Here is a 25,463-nt window from a genome sequence, read left to right on the forward strand (position 1 = left end):
CAAATCAACAAATGACAAGTGCTGTTGAGGATTCGGAGAAAAAGGAACCCTCATGCACTGCTGGTGGGAATGCAGACTGGTGCAGCCACTGTGGAGAACAGTATGGAATTTCCTCAAAAAACTAAAAATGGAACTCCCATTTGACCCAGTAATCCCACTTCTAGGAATATATCCAAGAAACTAGAAACACCAATCAGAAAAAAATATATGCACCCCTATGTTCATAGCAGCACAATTCACCATAGCTAAGATATGGAAACAGCCTAAATGCCCTTCAGCAGATGAGTGGACTAGAAAACTATGGTACATATACACAATGGAATACTATGCTTCTATAAAAAAAAAGAATTCTTACCATTTGCAGCAGCGTGGATGGAACTGGAGAGCATTATGCTAAATGAAATAAGCCAGGCAATGAAATAAAAATACCACATGATCTCACTCATTTATGGAAAATAAAGAACACTATAATCTAATGAACAAAAAGATGGATACAGAGGCAGTAAAGCATCAAACAGACTGTCAAATTACAGGGGGAAGACTGGGGATGTTGGGGAGGGAGTGGGAAGAGATCAACCAAAGGACTTGTATGTATGCATATAAGCACAACCAATGGACACAAGACACTGGGGCGGGTGGGATGAGGGCATGCGCCAAGAGGTAGGGGAGGCTGGGGGAAGGTCAATGGGGGCGGGGGGGGAGGAGATATATGTACTACTATATGTAATACTTTAAACAATAAAAAAGAAAAAAAGTTCTAAGGCCCTTATAGGCTGATGAGATAGAACAATGAAAAGATTTTAAAATCATAAAGATGAAAAAAAGAGCATATAACACTTCAAAGAATAAACCCCTTCACCGATCACACACACACACACACATACACACACACACACACACACACAAACTAAAAAGCTGTCTATTTCCTTTACAGACAAAAAACACTGAAGAAAGAACAACATAGTAGAAAAAAAAATTATGAAATGCTGTGCCCAGAGTTTTCACAGAAAATCTTAGCAGCATCTGTGAGTCTCTGAGGAACCAGAAGATGGCATGTCTGCCATAGTTGCCAGAGAAGAGTCAAGAGATGCTCAGGGTAAGACATTCAACCTCAAGAGCCTAAGTTTTTGGGGTAAATGTCTACACTTCAGCCCAGGAAACAATTCACAACACAAAGGCCGTGCTGAATGAAGAGACAGCAGAGATATGTGTGTCCTTTGCAATTCAGAGAACAAGCAGATCTTTTTAGTCATTGTATAAAGTTTGTTTCCTTAGCTGCCAAACACTTCATTCCCATTCCATTTTGTTAACGCTTGGCAAGACTTTGGTTAAGGATTTGGTCTAGGATATTTCCCAAGTAACCAGAAAATCCAGGAAAGGGAGGTTTCCTTTGAAGCAAGAGGAAACAAATGTCACTGAGGAATGTTTCCATTGTTGTTTGAGGTATTAAGGAAAAGAAAAGTCAACACTCATTCTACTCGTTATAAGTAAAATTTCCTTTCCAACATAAAAATAATTCCTGACTTTCATTAATAATTCCAAAGATGGACCTGATGCCTTTTACCTCTTACAGTCTCCTCAGTAGCTTCAGGATTCCCTGCTTGATCTCCTTGGTTCTCACGCCATAAACAATGGGGTTCAGAGCTGGGGGGATCAGGTGGTGCAGGATGTTGAGCAGGATCGGGACATCTGGGGGGATTCTCTTCCTGGCTAGGTTAGTGATGACCAGAACCAGCAGGACTGTGCTGAAGAACAGGATGAGGATGAAGTGAGAACCACATGTGCTCAAAGCCTTGGTTGCAGCACCCTCAGCCTTGATCCTTAGCACAGCTTTCAGGATGAAGGCGTAGGAGAGAACAATAAAAATGAGGTCAGAGCCCAGTAAGGTCCAGCCTGTCACAAACTGGTAGAGCCGGTTGAAGGTGATGTCATCACAGGAGAGTTTGGACACAGACAGATTAGTGCAGATGCAGTTTTTGATGATGTTCTCTGCACAGTATCTGAGTCGGGAAGAAAGAATTGGAACAGGTAGAGAAAAGAGAGCATTCCGGGCCACAACAAATGTGGCAGCCCTACCCACAAATTGGTCAGTGATGATGGATGAGTACCGTAGTGGGTGGCAAATGGCCACATAGCGGTCATAGGCCATGACCATGAATGTGCAGGACTCCATGGTCAAGAAACTATTCATGATGAACATCTGGAGGAAGCAGGCAGAGAAGCTGATGGACCTGAGGTCAAACCAGAAGATGGCCAGGACCTTAGGGATGACGGTGAGGCAGAGCACAATGTCTAATAGTGAGAGCAGACTGAGCAAGTAGTACATGGGTTCGTGCAGAGAGGCCTCCAGCCGGATGGTGATCAGAAGAATACCATTGGCCCCCATGGCCAGGAAAAAGAAGAGGCTGAGCGGCAGGGACAACCAGTGCTGCCAACTCTGGTAGTTAGGGAAGCAGATGAGGAGGAATTCGGAGACTGGAGCAGTGGAGTAGTTGCTGGGTGATGCCATGTAAAGGATCCTGTACAAGCTAGAAATTCAGAGTCCCTGAAAATAAGAACAGAGTATATCACGGTTGAAAGTATATATTCTAGATTCAGTAGAACTCAGTGTCCATTAAGAACTCAGTTTCTTAACTTGTTCCAAAGGATTTTTTATTTATTTATTTTTCTTTATGACAAATGTACCAATATTTATTTAACCAATCCCCTTGCTATACATTTAGTTTTTTTCCAGATTATCCCTGCTCCTATAGAGTTTGAAATCATCATCAATCTTCACTGGCATTTAACTGAACACTTGTCATGTGCTAGGCATTATGCAGAATATATATATTCACAATCTCACTTTATACTTTTTAAAAACACTTAAGAGTAATTAATACTGTTATACTAATATCACAGAAAATGAAAGGGTATAGATAAAAAGGAGTGGAGTAGTTTGAACAAAATCAGGAGAGCCAGTAAGTTGTGAAGAACCAGGGAATCTGACTCTAGTGTCCATGCTTCCAGCCGCCACACAAGATTTACACTCAACCAGAATAATTCCTTCCTTCAGTGTAGAAGAGATAGCTGTATGTGGAGCTCTGCTACCCAACTCCATACAATTGGACAGAACTCAACATCAGGATTCTGTATTTTCACTCATCAGGAAATACTGGGTTAGAGGTAGAGCAGCCCTTGATCTCACCCAAAGGCAGTAATTTCTTTCAGCCCCAAAGAGGGTTTTGATTTAAAGACAAAGAGTTTATCATTCTCTTACTGGATTATGTGTTGTTGTTTATCTTTTTTGAAGGTTCAAGAGTATCTTCTTTGGATCCTTTAGTCAGTACTGAAAGATACAGGAGGAGGTTCATCAAAGGCAGAATGGAAGCTAGTTAGTAGTGAGTGTAGGCTTATAAACTAAGGTGACCAGACGTCCCGCTTTTGGCAGGACAGTCCCGATTTTTAACAATTAGTCCCGCGTCCTGCGGCGGTTTAAAAAAGTCCAGATTTTTTGGAAAGAATGCACGACAAGCTAGGGAACTGTGGGAGAACGGGAAGGGGATATATGGTTTTCAGCGGCCATGTGGCTATTTAGCCAGGATATGCGTTTTATATTATTTTTGTTAATTTTATAATGTTAAACTTTAATAATAACAAATAATTGTTGAGAACTGATTATCAAGAACTGCTTATCAAAGTTCGCATTGTTGATCAGTTGTTAGAATTCGACCACTATTGTTTGGACTTAATGAACAATGGCATTTTTTGGGATTGGCAACGACGAAAACATTTTGTAACTGTCTCTCAGACGATACACATCGTACTGCGTGCTAGTAAGCTAGTTAAACAAGTGATGTCATTACAAATCAGCTCTTCAGATAATTTAGGTAAGTAATTTATTTATTTATTTCATAAATACATAAATTTTCTTGAATTTAGCAGACAGTACTCGTATTATTAATATTTTATAGTGGCAGCAAAAACTCTAGCGCTGGCCTTGAAAGTGACACTTACGACTTACGTTACGGCAAATTCATGACCTTTTAAACAACAGCAATCTACTAAAAAAAAAAAAAATCACTCAAATGAGAAATATGCCGAAGAATAAAATAATACTATACACAATTTTTATTTATTATATTTGTAAATTGTACTTATGTTGAAATTTTAAAAAATATATTACAATACTATTTTTGCGTTCTATGAAAATTTTTGTTGCTCCATATAGACCAAATTTTTAATCAAGAACCCCTCCCCACTCCCCCTCCCCCGGTCAATGGTGTCCCGCTTTACCAATGTTAAAATCTGGTCATCTTAATATAAACCTACATAGGGATTCATTTGCTATATGGGGTAAGCAAAACTGTCTATGATTCCTTGGGGCCAGGATCCAATTTCCCTAGCCTGTGGAATCTGTGTTCTGTAAACTCATCAGCTTTGATTCCAGTTGTCTCTTTAGTTGGGTGCTGTCTTATTTTCCTTACTGCTAAACAGAGAACAGGTGACCAAGTGCTAGAGAGGGTAATAGTAATGGCTGTTACATCAAAAAATCAGGAAAAAGCCCAGGATTTATGGCAGGTAGAGAGTGAGCCCAGGAGGCATATAATCAGTATAGTTGGGATTACTGATCCTGCTCACCCATCTCATCTGATAGTCTCCTCCAGGAGATAAAGTATGTCTGAGAAAGTATCAGACTTCAGCTGCCAGAGAAGGTAAGACCCAAGGCCTTTCATTTTTAACATCCCATACTCTCCAAAACAGTACACACACACACGCACACACACACACACACAGACACACACATACACACACAACTTTCTACCCATTGTGGGGCTTTAAGAAACTGAGGATTTGAAGGTTAAAGCTGGAGTAGGGACAAGTATATGTCAGTTCTGTCCTGTAGTTTCATATGTGATTAGGAAAATGACCCTCATTGAGAATCAGAGAAATAAGGATAAAAAGCATACCTGCTTTTCTGAAAGCATATCTTCCTTTCCAATAATCTCAAGTTCAGGACCAGAGAGTGACTTGATCTATTTGAACAAGTGAGAAAATAGTGCCTTCCCTGTACCTGGTCTTAATGTTAGGCATACTAATATGCATCATGGATTTAGCAAATATCTCCTGAGAACTTAATAGAGAAAATTTTTTAAAAGCAATTATAATGCAGTATAAATGTTGCCCTACTAAAGGTGATCTTACAGTAGGAAAGGGACATACATACAGATAAATAAAGCAATGTGCTGTGGTTAAAAAGTTGGCTTCAGCCCAGCCAGTGTGGCTCAGTGATTGAGTATCAACCTATGAATAAGGAGGTTGCAGTTCAATTCCCCTTCAGGGCACATGCTCAGGTTGCGTGCTCAGGGTTGCGGGCTGAGGGATGTGGGCACAATCCCCAGTGGGGGATGTGCAGGAGGCAGCCAATCAATGATTCTCTCTCATCATTGATATTTCTATCTCTCTCCCCCTCTCCCTTTTTCTCTTTTTAAAAATTAAAAAATATTTTAAAATATTTTTATTGATTTTAGAGAGGAAGGGAGAGGGAACAACGGGGAATCACACAGAAGGTAGGGACTCTCTTTTTGGTGAGTTCTGAATAGTTCAAAAAAGAAGTGATTATAATCTGAACAAAGCCCATGCAAGTGAAAAAGAAAGGTTGTATTTGAGGGATGGGAGGACCTCAGAATTTAGTGTAAATGAAGATTAAGGGGGCAGAGAGAGACTGGAGTCAAGAATGTCACTGAGGATCTCTAAAACATATTTAAAGAATCTTCAAAAGAGGATCTTTTAACTGATACAGGGAAGACATGTCATTTTCAGACCTATATAGGACAGACATATTCTCTCAGGCAGTTATATACTTTCAGCTCTGTTTTGTAGTTCCTTTTAAATTCCTTAATAAGTGAACCATTTTTCTTCTCTGACTATATACTCCTCAGTAAAACTGAGCCTCCTAATCTGAGAAATGAGGAATTGTTGGCTATGTGGGCATTGTTTTGATCTCCAATATTCAATGCTATTAGTTTGCATTCATGGGCTGATATTCACAAAGAAGTTGTTATAATGGTTCCTTGTTCTAAGCACTCATGAGCAAAACATAGTCTCTCATTGTAAAATATTGACAGTCTGGGAAGGTCAGACAAGTATTGAGGTAGCTAAAATTACAACAGAAGATTCAAGCCCAGCTATGATTGCCTAAAAAAGGAGTGATCACCTTGGCTGATCACCTTGGGTCAGAAGGAAGATTATGACACAACCAGATACAGAGGCTTGACCTCCTAGCCATGTGGGTGGTAGTTTTTGAGTCTACAGACGTTTTGGACACACAACCCTTTATTATCGCAGAATGACTCAGCCTCAGCTCTAAATGAAATAACAGCTTTAGGTCACGCTTACACCAAGATCTACTAGTAAGTATCTTGGCAGCTTTGACATCTGCACCCTATTAAAAGAGTTCTATCTTCTATGTATACTAGGTTCCCAAATTCCACTTCTTTCTCACAGTTTTCCTGGACCTAACTTAAGACTCACCGTCTTCAGAAGCCTGCACAATTGCTGTTTCTGTCTGGTAGAAAAAGCACCGAAACTGGCCCTCCAAAGACTCCAGAAGCTGTTTTTATGGGCCCTGGCTCCACTATGCCTCTTCCCTCTCCATTACTCCCAGGACATGTGCTCTTGTTAGGAACCTGTACCCTGAATCTCTGGTCTATTTCCCAAGAGAGTATACTATAAAAAGCTTAATTCAGCATTGTGAATAGAGTGAGGGAGGAGAGATCAAAAGCTCTTGGGGGCCCTAACTGGTTTGGCTCAGTGGATAGAGCGTCAGCCTGCGGACTCAAGGGTCCCAGGTTCGATTCCAGTCAAGGGCATGTACCTTGGTTGCGGGCACATCCCCAGTACGTAGTGTGCAAGAGGCAGCTGAATCAATTTTTCTCTCTCATCAATGATATTTCTAACTCTCTATCCCTCTCCTTTCCTCTCTTTAAAAAAAAAAAAAAAGAAGTCAATAAAAAAAGCTCTTGGGGAATCTAAATAAAGAAAAAGAAACTCTGGGTAAAAAACGGGGGAAATTGAGTGATGAGGATCTCCTCGGGAAAAAATTCTACATAAGAACTGGAATAACCTATTCCCAGCCCTGTAGCTCTGTACAGGGAAAGGATAGAGGAACATCCCCAGCAATCAGAGGAACATGAATCTCAACGGACAAGGCAGGCAGGGAGCACTTTCCCTCTGAGCCCTTCTCCTGCAATGGGAACATTAGTAGTCTGGACCCAAGTAAATCCCTGGGAGTGACCTCGTTTATTATATGGTCTTATGTCTAAATGTTACCTTTTTGTCTAAAGTCTGCTTCCTAAGTATAGTTGTAGAAAGTGCAGCTGTTAACCATATTCACCTTCCACAGAGCATCACTTAGCATTGACTCCTTGGGAAAACAGTGGGATTGTCACCAGCACAGCCACCACTCTAAACTGATGCACAATAGGACCTGGAAAATAGCCTCTCCTGTGAAGGTCTCCAGATGCGTCTTAGAACAGGGATACTCAGACTAAATGTAGGCTCTTTGGGTCTTTGAGCACAGGAATCCTGGAGAAAAGAGAGTAAGTGGACTCAGGTTCTAGGTCTTATATTTTCCTACCTACACTTTCCCATTCCCTCCGTGCATTAACTCCTCTCCTGCCCTACCTTGGGACCTGGAGGTTCTGAGTGCAATAGTAATGACCTTGGCAGCATCAAATAAAGTTGATCAATGAAGAAAATGATTACATGAGTCAATCATCATCCAATAAAAATATGTTGCCAGAGCATGCAGTTTATACTGGGCAAAATATCCTAGTCCTCAGGGTTTCTTATAAGTAAACAATCCCTCTCCACTCTCAAATTACAGGGCTGTGTCAGAGGCAACTGGAGGCTTAAGAGAAATGATATATAATAAAACTAACTTTGCCATAGGCTAATTGATATAAACAAAGAGATAAGTTTCTATGGCATATTCCTGGTCACAGAAATATCACCAAACTTCTAAATAAAGACCCCAAACACTTATTACATTGAACATTGAAATAAATGTGAGCTATACATACATTTTTTAAAAAATTAATAGAAATAAGTAAGATAATTCTTTTCAAACCCACTATTTCAGTCCGTGGTGGGGAGTGGCTGGAGCCTATCCCAGAAGCTCAGGTTACAGAGTGGAAGCCACCCTGGACCGGACACCCTTCCATCAAGGGCACACGCACACTCACTCAGATGGCACAGTTTACCCACATCAACTCATCTAGCATGCACATCGTGAGGATATGGGAGGAAGCTAGAGTACCTGGAGAAAACCCATGCAGACATAGGGAGAGCATGCGAACTCCACACTCACAGTGGTCCAGGCCACAGTAAATTCTTTTCCTCATCAACATTATAATGAAACAATGTTGAACAAAATGATATTATTTGAGGACCTCTGTATATGTCATATATAACATGCAGTATATATAATATATACTAGTAAATATGTACATATACATGTCTTATGTATGTGTATATACTGTATATCTCCACAGCTTTCTTGCATCTATTGTTGCTGTTGAGAATATGCTGTCAGTAAAATTGCTGTTCCTTTGTAAGTTATGTATCACCTCTCTGGGTCTTTTTAGAACATTTTGTCTTTGGGGTTTTAGAATGTTAGCAAATGTGCATAGATTTTTTTCAACATTATTCTGTTTATGATTAATTAAGCTTCTTGAGTCTGATAGAAATATAATTTAGCCGTTGTTTGAATAGTCCTCTTCCCCTATTTTCTATATTCCAATTAAGAGTATATTCGGCCTTTTCAGTCAATTGTCTTTATTTTTTCACTTCTATTTCACATTTCATTCTCTTTCAAATTGCACTGCTTTTAGATTAAGCTCTTCAACTTTCGCTCCATTTGACCTATTCTCAACTCAGCTTTGTCAATCTTTTGTAATATGTTATTCTTTTATTTATGTCAGTTTCTTGTAACTTAGAAGCCATTGCCTAATCCAAAGTCATGAAGATTTATCCCCATGTTTTCTCCTAAGAGTTTCATAGTTTTAACTCTTACATTTAGGTTTACATACATCTTAAAATTAATTTTTATATATAGTGTGATTTCATTTATTTCTTATAGTAGCATTTTATAGATTTGAACTGACTTTTTTCTATTCCTTTTAACTTTGCTGATAGAGTTTCTAGTTCAAGAGCACCCTTTCCTGTCATCATGAAGATCAGTTTATTTAAAGAATAATAACGTTGCTGGGAGCGCAGGGAGAGGTTGCCCTGTGATCTTCTATGTCTTTAGGATCTTGAGCCTCCCACTTCGTTCCTCTTTTCTTTTTATTACCACATCTCTAAAGAGGCACCTTTTTCCTGATCTCCGCCTAACTGCTCCCCTGCTGGCCCGATTGCCCCTAACTGCCCTCCCTTGCCAGCATGGTCGCCCTAACTGCCCTCCCCTGCTGTCCTGATTGCCCCCATCTGCCCTCCCCTGCTGGCCCGGTTGCCCCTAACTGCCCTCCCCTGCAAGCCTGGTCCCCCGCAACTGCCCTACCCTGCAGGCCTGGTCCCCTCATCTGCCCTCCCCTGCCGACCTGGTGCCCCCCAACTGCCCTCCCTTGCAGGCCTGGTTGCTACCAACTGCCCTCCCCTGCTGGGCATCTTGTGGCGGCCATCTTGTGTCCACATGGGGGCAGCCATCTTTGACCACATGGGGGGCGGCCATCTTGTGTGTTGGAGTGACAGTCAATTTGCATATTACTCTTTTATTAGGTAGGATTTTTATTGATTTCAGAGAAGAATGGAGAAGGAGAGAGATAGAAACATCAGTGATGAGAGAGTGTCATTGAACAGCTGCCTTCTGCATGTCCCACACTGGGGACTGAGCCCACAACCCAGGCATGTGCCCTAACCAGGAATCAAACCCAGACCTCCTGGTTTATAGGTGGACACTCAACCACTGAGCCATGCCAACCAGACAACAGATACTATTTTTTTTAAGTGCTTATATAGAGTCCCTCAACAACACTTTACTCTCTTAAGACTGTGTCCTTGAAACAGCCTTTAGTGTGTGAATGGTAGGTGGAAGTACATTTCACCTCCCAAGAACAGGGCAGTGGATGAGAAGTCTCTGATTACCCAGGTCAAGCTTGTTGGTCACTGTAATCACGTTCTGTCAATGATCCTCAACAGTGCATATATGTGTGAGTGCAGTTGTTACTGGGATTTTGCACTTTGTCTATTATGTTCCTAACTGGTTTTATTGTCATAAGATATATCTGGGTTTTTAATTGACAACACTGAAGATCTTGTTAATAGCAAATTTTCCAGACTATTCTGTCAATATTTTAGGAAGAATAGTATATTTCTTGCAAACAGTAATTAATTTTAATTTTTATATATGTGTCCTTTATTTACTAGTTCAATTTTATTGTATCAAGTTGATATAATAATACTTTAGTAAATAATTTCAAGAAGTTGATTAGAATAAAACAACTTATTTCTGATTTTAATAGCAATTATATACTTAAAAAGGAAGAATTATTCTTCCATGTTAATAAACTGGCTTTTAATTTTTGTTCTATACATTTTTTAAAATAATTCATTTTTTAACTTTTGCACTAGCCTCAAAATTTATGGAGTTTGTTCTATAATATTTAAACATTAATTTATTGCATTACCTATTATTGATCTAACGGATTTAATTTCTATATTTTCTCATATTAAAACATTATTTTTCTCTGTAATTATTCAATATAGGTTTAGAACTTGGAATGTAAAACTAGAGAGAGACTAAGTTGCTACATGATATTAATGAAAAAATTTATCATGTTGAAGTCACAATTTTCTCATCTTAAATATGGAGATATTAAACCTTCTGACAGAGGGTTGTTGAAAGGATAAAATCACTTTTACTTTTTCATTAAACAAACATTTGTCCTTTTTGTACAAAACACTATACTACATGTTAGAAATAATGTACATCAAAGAATGGTTTCTTCCACCTTAGGGAAGGAAACCAAAACTGAGCATAAAGTTATGCCAAGAATTACACTAGCAAGAGTAATAATGTCATTGTTGAATCCTTAATATGCATTATTATTAGAGTTATTACCCGATATTTTATTTTATTTTCATAATGAACTAATGGAATACATATTATAGTCAGCAACTATATTAACAATTTCTGATAAAGAATCAAAAAATGTTATAGCTGGAGATGTGCCCCCAAAAAGATATGTTGAAGTCCTAATCCCAGATAACTATGAATGCAACCTTATTTAGAAGTAGGGGTTTTGTAGATGTAATCAAGTTAAGAGCTACCAGTTAACAAAAAGATTAAAGAACTTCATTTCAACCACACCCTGTTTGTATATCCCAAGTTTAAAATGTGTGTTTGGGAAGATGATTATCAGACTCTATTTTTGGCAAGTCCTGGCCTTTGTTTTGTTTTGTTTTTGTTTTTTTTTAATATATTTTATTGATTTTTTACAGAGAGGAAGAGAGAGGGATAGAGAGCCAGAAACATCGATGAGAGAGAAACATCGATCAGCTGCCTCTTGCACACCCCCTACCGGGGATGTGCCCGCAACCAAGGTACATGCCCTTGACCGGAATCGAACCTGGGACCCTTGAGTCCGCAGGCCGACGCTCTATCCACTGAGCCAAACCGGTTTCGGCATGGCCTTTGTTTTTTATCTCCTCATGCCTGGAAGTTGCCAAATTTTTGATCCATTTCATACTGATTTCTTCATGATTGGCAAAGTCCTCAGAGCTGAAGTAGCTTTAAATTCTGAGTTTATCTCTCAGGATAACCTTCTCTAGTTTTGACTTTCATTCTTAACTCTTGTGTTTTTAAAAGTATATTTCTATTTTATTAGTTCAAGCCAATTTTTAGTGACAATTTAGCTGAGTAAATGTTTGAATATTGACAAGTATTTTATGCATATATAAATAGAGTAATACATATAATATACTAGATGCCTGGTGCATGAAAATTCATGCACTGGAGCGGGGGTCCCTCAGCCCAACCTGCCCCCTCTCACAGTCCAGGAGCCCTCAGGGGCGGGAAGCGACCTGGTGATCAGGGGAAGGCGATGTCCCCATCATACCTCTGCTGCTGCCACTGCTGGCAGCACAAGCCTCGGCCGGCCCTAGTTACCTGAGCCTCAGGCAGCCCTGGGTGGCTGGGCAGCCACCATCTGAGGCTTGCCTGTGCCTCAGGCATCAGCTGGGCAGCCACCATCCAAGGCTTGCCTGCGCCTCGGGCCAAGAGGCCTGGGTGACTCAGGAGGCAGGCGCAAGGAGCAGCCAGACCCACCTGCAGCCCCAGCGGGGCTGAGGGGACTGGGGGCCACCATCTTGTGGCTGTGGGTGCCGCCATCTTTGAGGGTGTTGCAGTCAATTAGCATATTCCCTCCTTATTGGCTATGGGCAACACCATCTTTGTGAGAGTGTGATGGTCAATTAGCATATTCCCTCTTTATTAGATAGGATATGTTATACATATGATTTTATGTCATATATACGTACTTCTACAGTTTTTTGACATATATTGTTGCTAATGAGAATATACTGTCAGTTCGATTGTCATTCCAATGTAGGTAATGTATTGCCTCTCTGGCTCTCTTTGAACTTTTTGTCTTTGAGGTTTTAGAATGTTCGCAAATGTGTATAGATATTTTTTTATTATTCTGCTCATGATTAATTAAGCTTCTTGAGTCTTAATTCAGTCATTATCCCTTTGAATATTTCTTTACCCACTCGTTTTCTATATTCTTTTGTAGAAATCCATCTTGGGGTATATTGAGCCTTCTTATTCAATTCTTTTTACCCTTTCACCTTTATTTCATCTTCTACTCTCTTTCATTGTACTGCTTTCAATTAAGCTCTTCAACTTTAGCTCCATTTGACCAATTCTCAACTCAGCTGTGTCAATTTTGATGCTATTTTTCTTTATATCCATGACTAATCCTACATTTTTCAGAAGGTATTGTTCTTTTTTTCAAATATACCTGGTTTTCTGATAGATTAATCCTCCATTCTGATGTTTTTGGACTCCATCTTTTGTTTCTTTGGCCATTGTAAACATAGTTGTTATAACATGTTAGATAATTTTTTTATGGGCTAAGCCCATTTTATTTACTTTCTTTCATAATTCTTCCACAAAGACCTAAGTTAAAATCAAGTCCCTAGCAAAACAGTGTGACCCCTTCCTCTTTCCCCAGAGCCCTCCACTCCTCCCCATGTTTGTAAGGGTGGAGGGCTAGCTATTTTCATCCCCCACCAAACCTCAAAAGGGAAAAAGACCTACTGCCTAGCAAACCCTGCCCCTTGGCCCCACCCTCCACGGAGTTGATCCTGGTTGCAGGAGTCTGTGGTAAGAACTTGGGATCCAGCTGCAGTTCTAAACCCCAAGAGGCATGGCCAAGGTACAATCCCTGACCACTTGGTCATCTGGCTCAGAGCCCCCTAGCAACACTGTTGTGCCAAGCATCTAATTCCCAGAGGCCCAGCTGCATACTTTCAGGGCAGGGAGGATTCAAGGATGGGTCTTATCCGGGAGCTGGTGCAGGTAAATGCAGTCACACTTCAAGTGACAGAAAAAGACTAATCTAGAATGTCTTTGAGTAACAAAAACTCAGAAACCAGCCCTGAGAAGAGATGAGATTGTATGTATAGCTGTCCATGTCAAGTCTGATATCTTTAGGAAGACACCATTATGTAGGAAAGGAGTGGAATGGGGAAAGAGAAAAGACAATACAAAATTTTTTAAATTATGCCTAATTAAATTCTTTGGGTGTGTGTTTTGTGTAGGTCTCAGCCTACAAATAGTGATGTTATTGGCTAGAAATGCCTGGAGCCATTCACCTGGGCAGAAAGCCCTCAGACATTTTCCCAACTGGAGCCACTATTGAGGCTGGTGCAGCCCTTGTAGTTCTTTTTATGATTATAAAATGTACTTTGGCAACAATTGCCAGGAAGCTGAAAAAAATGAAGTTTATTACTCATAAGTCTTGCAGGGTACAGAGGACACATGGGGCCACACAGCAAGGTTGGGGGTACAGAGAAAAAGAGAGAACAGCCGGCTATGGTGGCTCAGTGGTTGAGCATCCACCTATGAACCAAGAGGTCATGGTTCAATTCACAGTCAGGTCACATGCCTGGATTGTGAGCTCAATCCCAGTGGGGGCACTTATAGGAGGCAGCCAATCAATGATTCTCTCTCATCATTGATGTTTCTATCTCTCTCTCCCTCTCCTTTCCTCTCTGAAATCAATAAAAAAAACATTTTTTTAAAGAGAGAGAGAACAAACCTGGAGTTCTGTCTTTATTGGGAAGTACCCAAGGTTTTATGGGTTCACTCTTCATTGGTGAATTTAAAATGTAGGAGTGGAAATTAACTGCAGGGGAAAAAAAAGTAGGGTCACACAAAAGATCAGTCAACTAGGTCTATGGGAGCTTCCTAAAGTAGCTAACTTAATAGGTGGCTCTTTATCTAAATGTGTAACGGGTAATGAGTTTATTTGAGATGGATATCTTTTGTGTTTGAAGTGAATGCTTCAGCAACCAAAAGCTTCATGTCAGACACTTACATTACAATCGCAAAAGCTAAATTGTCAAGTGTTTACACTTACAGTGTAATTACTAGCACATGGAACTGACCTAACACAACTAGATCAAAACCTGTTAGGTGTTTGAGGGGGTTCATTGCCAAAGAAACATGAGCATGGTTTTTAAAGAAGGTTTTTTTTATTATGAATTGAAATAATTTTATTTTTAAAAAATATATTGCTATTGATTTCAGAGAGGAAGGGAGAGGGAGAGATAGAAACGTCAATGATGAAAGAGAATTATTGATCAGCTGCCGCCTGCACACCCCCTACTGGGGATCAGGCCTGAACCAGGAACAGAACCGTGACCTCCTGGTTTGTAAGTCAACACTCAACCACTGAGCCACGCTGCCGCCGGCTGAACTAATGATTGATCCTAATGGTTTACAACGGGAAATAGGCTCCAAATGTAGCTTCTGCAAATGAAGTCATGTGCTCCAATGCCTACTTCACTTAATGTCAGCTGGGGACACTGAAGAAGGTACAACCCCCCAAAGTCAGAACAAGGGAACAGAGAAGACAATGGCCAGGAGAGCTCCTCCGGAGAACATAACCAGTGTCTGATCAGGGAACTTACCTGACTATCTTGAGGTAAAACTGTGTGATGCCTGCCCCCAAAGTATTCCAGCATTACCATTGACAAATTATTTCTAATTAATTCTATGCTTCACTTCCAACCGGGAATCTTTATGGCTGGTCCCCAGTGTCTGCTCCATCTTAAATATGTAGTGGGAGGGGGAAGATGACTTGTCTAATAGGAATAACATCCGGACCCCATGGAGAAGACCACACCCCCAGAGATCTTGGACTTTGTGCTACACACAGGGACTAGATGAGAATTTGTATAGTCTGATTTGGGATGCAGTAACATATATTTTACATGCAAGATTCTTGCAGATTATTTCTCCTAAGAAATGAATATTCAGGGACCTAGTGTCTCCTTTAGGCAGTTGGATCTATGTGAGGAATCTGGCAAATGGAATGATAGACAAAATGATGTAAATCTCTGTAGATTGAGCCCTTAAAACCTTCCACACATTCCCTCCCTTTGCTTGTATGACATCCAGGTTCAGAAGCACCATTGGACATGGAGGATCCACGTATGGAAGAAGCACAAGTTCCTAAATATTAACATAAAGTAAAGCCCCCATGCATTGGAATGGGGTATGGATGAGAAGTAAACTTTTACTGTGTTGACTTACTGTGATATCTTTGTTTAGTAACTAACTTTATTTGCAGGGTCTAATTCAATATATGGAGGGCTTTTATGTGCAATGCCTTTGCTGCTATAAACTGTAGTAGGTAAAATTTCAGAAAACTACAAAGCTATCCAGTTGAAGTCTTAAAATGTAGCTCACTCCATAAACAATGTAATTAGAAGAATAGATTTAGGTAGCAAACTTGCCTAATTTCTCATTCTTGATTCTAGTCCCTATTAGTTTGAATGACCATTAATAATTTATCTTTTTTTGCTGAGTTGTCTAATCTGCATAAGTGGGAATAACTATCCTTAATGGGCTATTTAGACCATAATCTCCCTGCAAGTAATTTACCTCTTGGTAATTATCTATGCTAATCACTACTATGTTCATATATAAACACTCAATAACTTATTTTTTTAGTTGAGTAGGTTTTTAAAAAGTTATTACTATATATATATATATATATATTCCGTAGCCAAATACAGCTCATACAACATCTTATTAAATACCAATATGCATTCTACCTTTTTGAATACTTGACTCATATCATTGATGATATTGACTCTTAAATGTCAATGGAGAAAAGAAAACCAGAGTATGAATTGTTATATATTTTATTTTTGAAATTGATCACTCAAATCTCCCTGTGCCTTAGGTTCAGGAAGTACAGTATGTTCTTCTTCAAGCTACTCACTACAACTCCCCCTAAGTGTTGGAGATCTCAGGAGTTTTCTCAATCCAGAATTGTCAGTCCTTTCAAACACCAAGCAGAGGTTGAGAACTGAATTCACTCCAGTGTTGCTATTTCCATTGATGGCCACAAAGAGGCACTGTTGATTTCCCTGCAATGAAGCTTTTATTTAACCCTGGCAGTAAAGCCAATATGTTCAGACTTCGTTGCCGCACAGACTTGCTGTCTCACACTGAGCATCTAATACTATATGCTTAGAACATATCCCAAAGCTCAATAGAGCTTCAGGATCACTATGTACTAAGAGACTCCCCTGATTCTATTTTACGATACATAGAAAACATAGTTTTGTTTGCTCAACAATATGTAGGTCTTTGTTTTGAGCAATGGTCACCAACACAGACTCTCTTTTTCCTCCAGATATTTAATTCCAGGGGACTTGTTGCTATCTCTTGTCAGTAGGTCTTGATTTAAATCTGCTCTTTTCCTGAATAGCAGCATACAGTGGTTTCAAATATTCTTTCTCAAAAGACTCTTGTGTTCATTGCAAATTTCTCATGCAAATGTGACTAGCCTGCAAACCAGCCAGTGAGGTGAATAAGCCACTCCCCTTCCCTTCCTCATGTTCTTAATACACCCCCTTCCAGTACAATTGGACCATAGTCAGCTTATATTAGCAAAGTGACTCTTCACAGATTTTCTCAGTTAAGCTGACAAAACAACTGTACCCCATCAATTAATTTTTTTCTTTCAGTTTTATTGAGATGTAATGATATACAGCCCCTTATAAGTTTAAAGTGTACAGCATAATAATTTGACTTACATTTATTGTGAAATGATTACCACAATTAGTTTAGTTAATATCCAACATCTCATACAAATACCAAAAAAAAAAAAAGATATTTTTCCCTTGTGATAAAAACTTTTAGGATTTACTCAGCTTTCCAATATACCATACACCAGTGCTAAATATAGTTATCATGTTGTAAATTACTTCCCCAATACTTATAACTGGAAGTTTGTACCTTTTATACCCTACCAATTTAAAATGCCTGTAGTTTATGATAGTTCGTTGTATCCACTCAAGACAGTGTTCAAAGATTTCTACCAAAGCTCATTTTTAATGCGATGGGAACTTTACGGCAAAGTTCTGTTTGCCCTTCAATATCTGGCTTCTTGAGTAATCCTGTTTCCCCATCACCTTTACCTGGTATGGATTCACCCCAAAACCTGTCTTAGGACCATTGTGACCAGTTTCTTTGCCATTCTGTGAGAAACAATGGTCTTAACTTCTCCCCCATCAGAACCAGAGCAGAGAGCCAACCTTAAGGATGCAGCTTGTCTATTCCTTATATTTAGGGCTCTACTACTATGAAACTAGAGACCCATTGAAAATACTATTTGTCAAGCCTTCATTTAGCCACTTCAGTATGGTAAGTAAGGGAGTGTTTACTGAGCCCCTCAATGGGCCAAAATTGTGCTAGTTACTATGATGAATGACAACAGGTGTGCTAGTCTCTGTATATTTTACCAATCCCTACAACAAGTTGGTAGTTTCCATTCTTGTGTATACTCAGTTTGAGTAAACTTCTCATAATTATGTTGGCTATTTGAATTAATCTAGAGAAGCCATATTCAGGAATTAGGATCTAGATTTTGATCAACTAACAAACTCTTCTTTGAGTCCCTTCTGGGTTTGCATGGGGGTGAAAGCATAGCAGAGTTAGAGAAAGCACTCCTAGAAAGACCCACAGAGGGGACCAAATGTGTGAAAATATTACCTGACCACATGTATCATATTTCTATGAATTCTGTCCTCTCTGGTGGATTTAAAACAACAACAACAACAAACAACTCATTTTATAATCATCCACAGAAGGCTCTTATGAAAATTAAAGATTATTATGCACAGACACTGATAGTTTACAAGTGCTCAAAACACTGGAGCTTTTTATTTTATTGTGATTACTGTCCTTACTTACTATCAATATATAAGGATACTAAGATTATTAGTATTATTTTGAGCAATCAATATTGAAATTGGCCATTCTGTCCTGGGAGGGACAATAGGAAGATGGTGGTGGATAAAACTCTTCTAGCAGCCAGGAAATGTAGAGAAGCCCTAGTAGAGAATTCTCTTCTTTATAAAAATGACAAGTATCAAGTCACACCTGTGGCTCTGGCTTGAGAAAATGAGAGCCAAGCCTGAGAGCATAAGAGTATTAAAAACCCATTCTTGTAGGCAAATGGCTGTCATTTTCTGCCCTGCTGTTATTGAGTGTGGATTTGGAGAAACTGAAGCCCACACGAGCAGTGAGCTGCAGTTACTCTACCTAATTGCTAGTGTGGGACAGTCAATCTCTATTCCCGCTGCCAACTTAATGCAAAATTCTTTCATAATTATGAAAGTTTCCCCTGTGACATTATGTTGTGTCTCTTTGTCTACCTGCAATGGAGGACTTGATTCTGTCTCCAGTTCCCTGGGATGCATTGTGCACTGCAGGGTGCTCTTACAGCTGTCACTCATGTCTTTCAAAGCTTTCAGACTCAACCAGGAGGAGCCATACAGTCATTAACTCCTGCCTCTCAGCCTTAAAGCCTCCCATTCACAGTCTGCTTTGTGATGCCCAGGTTGGTCTTAGCCCCAGCTCTAAGGGTACCTCCTCTGAGTTCCTGTGACATCAGTACCAGTTAGAGCCAGAGCTCATCCCCAGGGTGATGAGACCCATCAGTTCAATGGGGTCTATGTTCTAATGACCCAACTTCTTCCTAAGTGTAAGGTTCTTTCTGCAGGTACTATCTCCATGTTACGCCATCCTCTTTTTTTTTTCTGTTTCAATTCTCCAATATCCATTTAACCAATTGCTTACATTAAATTTTCTAAAAACAATGGGTATGATATCTTCTCTCCTGACTTGCCCACTGTTATCCAGAAACCTGATATTATACCATGCCTTCCCACTTTCAGCTAGAGTGCTTGAGCAGTGTCAACAGATCAAATGAGACTAGATTTTCAGTTCACTGCATGGGTAACTCAAGCACATAGGGAAAGTGGCCAACTCACTGTTCTGGTCCATTTCTCTATTTTCCACCCCATCGGTATCCTCTCTCTCCACTTATATCCTCATTTTCAAGTCTCCCTGAAGGTAATAAGGTTGTGGAGGACAGAATAGAAAGCTAGTATTGTTTTATATCATTGTGAACACTCTTCTCCTGCGGTCCTGCAGATGGTTTCTTGGGCAGGACTCTGCTTTCTCTAAGAACACTCTGGCTCTCAAGGAAGTAGGTATAAGCAGGAAATACATATGGACAGCCAGAAGGACAATCACAGGCCAAAGGAGAGTAGGGTGGAAGACTGGTCTCCAGCTTCAATTGCACTTGAAGAAGCGTTTCTGTAGAAAGAGCTTAGACTCTATAGCCTGGATTTTGATATCTACTCTATACCTCTCCAGATATGTGATCTTTGCCAGTTACCTCTCTTAAAAGAATTTTTTACTTTGTTAAATGTAAGTAATGATGCATGCAGGGGTGTTGTGAAAATGAAATTACTTAAATATGATTGCCTAGGCTCAAAGCAGTTACTCAATAAATATGTGTTTCTCCCTCTTGCCTAACGCAACCTGAACCAGGCAAAGAGGATAAAAAAGGTGTCTGGATCAGTTATGAAGTGAGCCTCCATGTGCATAATAAATTCTCACTCACAGGCGTTTCTAGGCATTTGCTACCTAGGCAAAACCACTAAGAAAAAAGGGAAGAAGAATTTAGACACCTTTTCTACATATTCACATTTATCTGTGCAGCAATTTCTGAATTCCTTGTTTTATCTCTTTGGTCCGAACCCCATATACAATGGGGTTCAAGGCAGGGGGTATGAGGTGATGAAGGACATTGAGCAGGATCAGGATGTCCATAGGAACCCTCTTTCTGGCCACATTTGTCAACACCACAACCAGCAGGATGGTGCTAAAAAAGAGGATGAGGATGAAGTGGGAGCTGCACGTGCTCAGGGCTTTGACTGCAGCCCCCTCGGCCTTGAATCTAAGCACAGCTCTTAGAATGAAGGTATAGGAGAGGAAGATAAGGATGAAATCTGAGCCCAGTAGGGTCCAACCAGCCACAAATTGGTAGAGTCTGTTCAGGGTGAAATTGTCGCAGGAGAGCCTGGACACAGACAGGTTGGCACAGATGCAGTTCTCGATGACATTTTTCCCACAATAATGGAGCTGGGCAGAGAGAATAGGAATGGGTACAGTGAGAAGGGCATTTCGTGTGACAATAAAGACACTAGCCTTGGCCACAAATTGATCAGTGATGATGGATGGGTATCGTAGAGGGTGGCAGATGGCCACGTAGCGGTCATAGGCCATGACCATGAATGTGCAGGACTCCATGGGGAGGAAACTATTCATGATGAACATCTGGAGGAAGCAGGCAGAGAAGCTGATGGACCTGAGGTCAAACCAGAAGATGGCCAGGACCTTAGGGATGACGGTGAGGCAGAGCACAATGTCCAGCAGAGAGAGGAGGCTGAGCAAGTAGTACATGGGCTCGTGCAGAGAGGCCTCCAGCCGGATGGTGATCAGAAGAATACCATTGGCCCCCATGGCCAGGAGAAAGAGGAGGCTGAGGGGCAGGGACAGCCAGTGCTGCCAACTCTGGTAATTAGGGAAGCAGATGAGGAGGAATTCGGAGACTGGAGCAGTGGTGTAGTTTCTGGGTGAAGCCATTGAATTAATCTTGAGCTGAGAAGGCTGCTCTTAACTATTAGTACAGTCGGATGTAAGACATAATTTTTTTAAATTGACTTCAAAAGTATTCCTCTCACTTACTCTTTAGGAATCTAATTATATATAGGAGACTTCCCAAATAAGGAAAATTCCGGTCAGTGTTTTATTTTGTTTTTAGTGCAATAATCAGGAATGGTTAAAATTCAAAATGTTATCTGCACATCCATACACATATCATGTTGGTAATATGCCATTTAAATTAGACAAAGAGTGAGTAGTTTAAAAGGAGGGTGAAGACCTTTTGAAAGACCTGAATATAGATAAAAACATATGTCACTTCCTTCCAAAAGAATTTTTTTTCTTTTTCTTTTTCCTTTTGGTAGAGTGATGAGACTTAACAAATAATGCTATGGTCTATGGAGAAAAAATGAATCCGTGAAATAATTAGATTTGGAAAAAAAAGGATAATAAGGAATAATCTCACAGCATTAAGAGTGTGCAACAAGTTAGGTCAGCGTGGTACCAGTGTAAGAAAAGCACAATGTTAGTAGTATAAAGGAGAGAGGCTAAAAACATTCCTACTTTTTACAGTAATCTTATATATGATGAAGGAGGCAACTAACCTATAGTGAATAAGTTGTTTTTGTAATGGATGTTATTTTAAATTTTCAGATAGGTGTTTTGAGATCATTGTTGACATTTCAGAGGAAAAAAGCATCTATTTAGGTCCTCACCTACTACCATACACCAATATAAGTTGAGTTGGATAATATTGTTGTATCCCCTCCCCAAACTTATGATAAACTAGAAGAGAATATAAATTTGCTTAAATTCAACCTTTGCTAAAATCCCAATACTATTGGAATATAACCATTTCTTTTCCCAGAACTCTTAGAATAAGTCTAAAACAACAGGGAAGGCTGATTGCACTATAAATTTATAGTTACCAACTTCAGACAGGCCCACAATATTGCCTGCCCATCCTACAAAGCTTTCCTAATCAACTCTCCCCTCTTGCCAAGGCCCTTTTCAACCTTCATTCTTTTCAATCCTTGAACTCTTCTTCTCTTGGAAGGTGACATCAATTACTACCTCACAGAGAAAAGGGAATGTGCCCAGTAAGATTTTCTTCAACTTCCTAAGAGAAAATTTACAATTCTACTTTCACAGGCTCCCATCCTTTTATTGCTTACTTCCATTAAAATAAAATCTGTCCATCCTCAAAATGTTAAACCTTCCATCTCTACATTGACTCCTAGCCCTCCTAACCTGTATTTGTACAGTCAATTGTGCATTCTAGTTCCTAATTTTGATTCATAGTTGCTTCTTTACTGAATCTGCCTTGTCTTTCAAACATTGTAAGTATCTTTCATCTTTAAATATAAAAATTAAAAAGCCTCTTTTTTGCCTTTCAGCTATTTCTTCCTTTCCTTTCCTTCACATCCAAACTTCTCATAGCACTGTTATACTTACCACCTCCATTTCCTCACTGCACATCCATTCTACAACTCACTCCATGTGTCTTCTTTTCCATTAATTTCCACAAAACTGCTCTCAAAAAAATTACTTGTAGATTGCTGAATCTTGCTAAAACAATTGATCAACTCTTCTTCCTTGAAACATTCTCTTTGGCTTAGTTTGTATCCTGGTTTATCTCAGACCTCCTGGTCTCCATCTCATTTTTTTCTGACTTGTCTTATATCCACTACCTTGGCATCAGTTTCAGGATTCAATCCTGAGTTCTCATTGATTTCCTTTTCTCATCTGTGCTAGTCTATTCTCCTCTTTCTTCCACTTATTTTCTTTGCTCTGTGTCCTCAGACAATTACCACCATCTCTATGTTGATTATTACTGAATTATACCTCTAACTTATAATTCTTTAAAAGCCTACATGACATATTAACTTGGGTCTCTCAAAGATATTCAAAACTCATCAAGTCAAAATTAACTCAAGATTTTTCTTCCAAACTTGGTCTTTTTCTAGCATCTCCTATCTCAGTGAATGGCATATAAATCTGGACTCCTCCACAAGCTAAGGACTAGACATTTGAACATATTATTCACCGTATGACCCAATACAAACCTACCATCAAGACCTGTCAAATTTCCCTTTTAATTAGCTCTTTAGTTCACTTACTTCTCTATCTCCACTGTCACCACCCAAGACTAAAGTACCATTATCTCTTCAATGAAATTACCTCCTAATGCATTCTAGGTTTCATTATAAAACTATTCCCTACATTGAAATTAGAGAAATATTTTGATATAGAAATCTAATCTTGCCACTTATATGCTTAAAATATGTTATTGGTTTTTCATTGTTGATAGAATAAAACAGAAGCCTTAATTTGAGCAATATTAGATCACTGGAGGCCCAGTGCATGAGTGGGATCCTTAGGCCTGGCCAGCAATCAGGGCCGATTGGGGCCATTTCACCCAGTCCCGATCAGGGCCGGACCAATCAAGGGCTGGGCCGATCAGTGCCTGCCAGCCAGGGGGAGGACCAAGGAGAGGGACTGCGGGAGGTTGGCTGGCCGTGGGGAGGGACCGGGGGAGGTTGGCCAGGCACGGAAGGTTGGCTGTGGGAGCCCACTGTCCACCAGAGGGCAGGTCCTGCATTGAGTGTCTGCCCCCTCGTGGTCAGTGCGCATCATAGCAACTGGTCATTCCAATTGTTCTGGTCGTTTGGTCATAACAGTCACTTAGGCTTTTATATATATAGACTAGAGGCCCGGTGCACGAAATTCGTGCACGGAGGGGGGTTGTCCCTCAGCCCAGCCTGTATCCTCTCCAATATGGGACCCCTCGAGGGATGTCTGACTGCCCATTTAGGCCCGATCCCACAAACGGGCAGTCGGACATCCCTCTCACAATCCAGGACTGCTGGCTCCCAACTGCTTGCCTGCCTGCCTTCCTGATTGCCCCTAACCACTTCTGCCTGCCAGCCTGATCACCCCCTAACCACTCTGCTGCCAGCCTGTTTGCCCCCAACTTCCCTCCTCTGCCAGCCTGGTCACCCCTAACTGCCCTCTCCTGCAGGGTTGATCACCTCCAACTGCCCTCCCTTGCAGGCCGGGTGCCTCCCAACTGCCCTCACCTGCTGGCCATCTTGTGGTGGTCATCTTGTGTCCACATGGGGGCAGGATCTTTACCACATGGGGGCAGTTATATTGTTTGTTGCAGTGATGATCAATCTGCATAGTACTCTTTTACTAGATAGGATAGAGGCCTGGTACAGGGGTGGGGGCCAGCTGGTTTGCCCTGAAGGGTGTCCCAGAGCAGGTGGGGGTTCCCTTGGGGCGTGGGGCGGCCTGAGCGAGGGGCTGTGGTGGTTTGCAGGCTGGCCACGCCCCCTGGCAATCCAAGCAGAGGCCCTAGTATCTGGAATTTATTTTTCTTCTACAATTGAAACTTTGTAGCCTGGAGCGGAGCCAAGCCTGGGGCTCCCTCTGCGGCCGGCAGCCATTTGTGTTGGGGTTATAATTGAAACTTTGTTGCCTTAAGCGGGTGGGCCTGGCCAGGGTGTTCGGAAAGCTTTGCTTCCCCTGTTGCTGGCAGCAACCCTGGCCTGCTCTCTCAAGCTCCATTCTGCCGCCATTTGTTTGAATTTGTTTACTTTCTATAATTGAAACTTTGTAGCTTGAGTGGAGGCTTAGGCCTGGCAAGGGCAGGTGGAAAGCTTGGCTTCCTCTGTTACCTAGGAAACCTTGCTCTCTGTGGCTGTAGCCATCTTGGTTTGGGTTAATTTGCATACTCACTCTGATTGGATGGTGGGCGTGGCTTGTGGGTGTGGCTTGTGGGTGTGTCGGAGGTATGGTCAATTTTCATATTTGTCTATTATTAGGTAGGATAGTATTTTGTTTTACCATCACAGTTTATAGTTATACATGTGTGTGATAATTTAGTTAAATACATTTCCCCCAAGTCCAATTATACATTTCATACCATGAAATAAGGGCCATTGGCACAGTGCTTGGCATGAAGTGGTGCCCAAAAATATTTGTAGGATGAATTCTTTGCTAGTCCTATGAGCAGAGTGATAAAGTGATACAAAATAAAATATCCTAAATCAGCCTGAGAAAAATGGAAAGCCTTCCTAAAGTTGCTAGCACCTTAGTTGAGTTTTGATGGATGTGGAAGACATAACTGTAGATTGGATATTTCAGGTAGTATATGAAATGGATTGTGTAAAGGCATAGCAATGAGTTGGAGAAAAACTTTAGAGGGAAATTCTATGTAATA

General features: G+C 40.5%; 2 protein-coding genes across 2 annotated transcripts; both read right to left on the bottom strand.

Annotated features, from left to right (window-relative positions):
- Positions 1-1,567: 1,567 nt before the first annotated feature.
- Positions 1,568-2,509, bottom strand: LOC103302806 (olfactory receptor 56A4). Its single transcript, XM_008159869.3, has one exon. The coding sequence runs from the start codon at positions 2,507-2,509 to the stop codon at positions 1,568-1,570; it is 942 nt and encodes a 313-aa protein (XP_008158091.2).
- Positions 2,510-20,281: 17,772 nt separating this feature from the next.
- Positions 20,282-21,220, bottom strand: LOC103302833 (olfactory receptor 56A1). Its single transcript, XM_008159891.2, has one exon. It carries the CDS (start codon positions 21,218-21,220, stop codon positions 20,282-20,284), a length of 939 nt encoding a protein of 312 aa, XP_008158113.2.
- Positions 21,221-25,463: the final 4,243 nt, after the last annotated feature.

Source organism: Eptesicus fuscus, chromosome 13, assembly GCF_027574615.1.
Source record: "Eptesicus fuscus isolate TK198812 chromosome 13, DD_ASM_mEF_20220401, whole genome shotgun sequence".
In the NCBI taxonomy this organism is placed as follows: Eukaryota; Metazoa; Chordata; class Mammalia; order Chiroptera; family Vespertilionidae; genus Eptesicus; species Eptesicus fuscus.

What these genes read in the sequence shown, in the direction of transcription:
- LOC103302806 (XM_008159869.3), bottom strand. Translation starts at nt 2,509, where the DNA reads ATGGCATCACCCAGCAACTACTCCACTGCTCCAGTCTCCGAATTCCTC.
- LOC103302833 (XM_008159891.2), bottom strand. Translation starts at nt 21,220, where the DNA reads ATGGCTTCACCCAGAAACTACACCACTGCTCCAGTCTCCGAATTCCTC.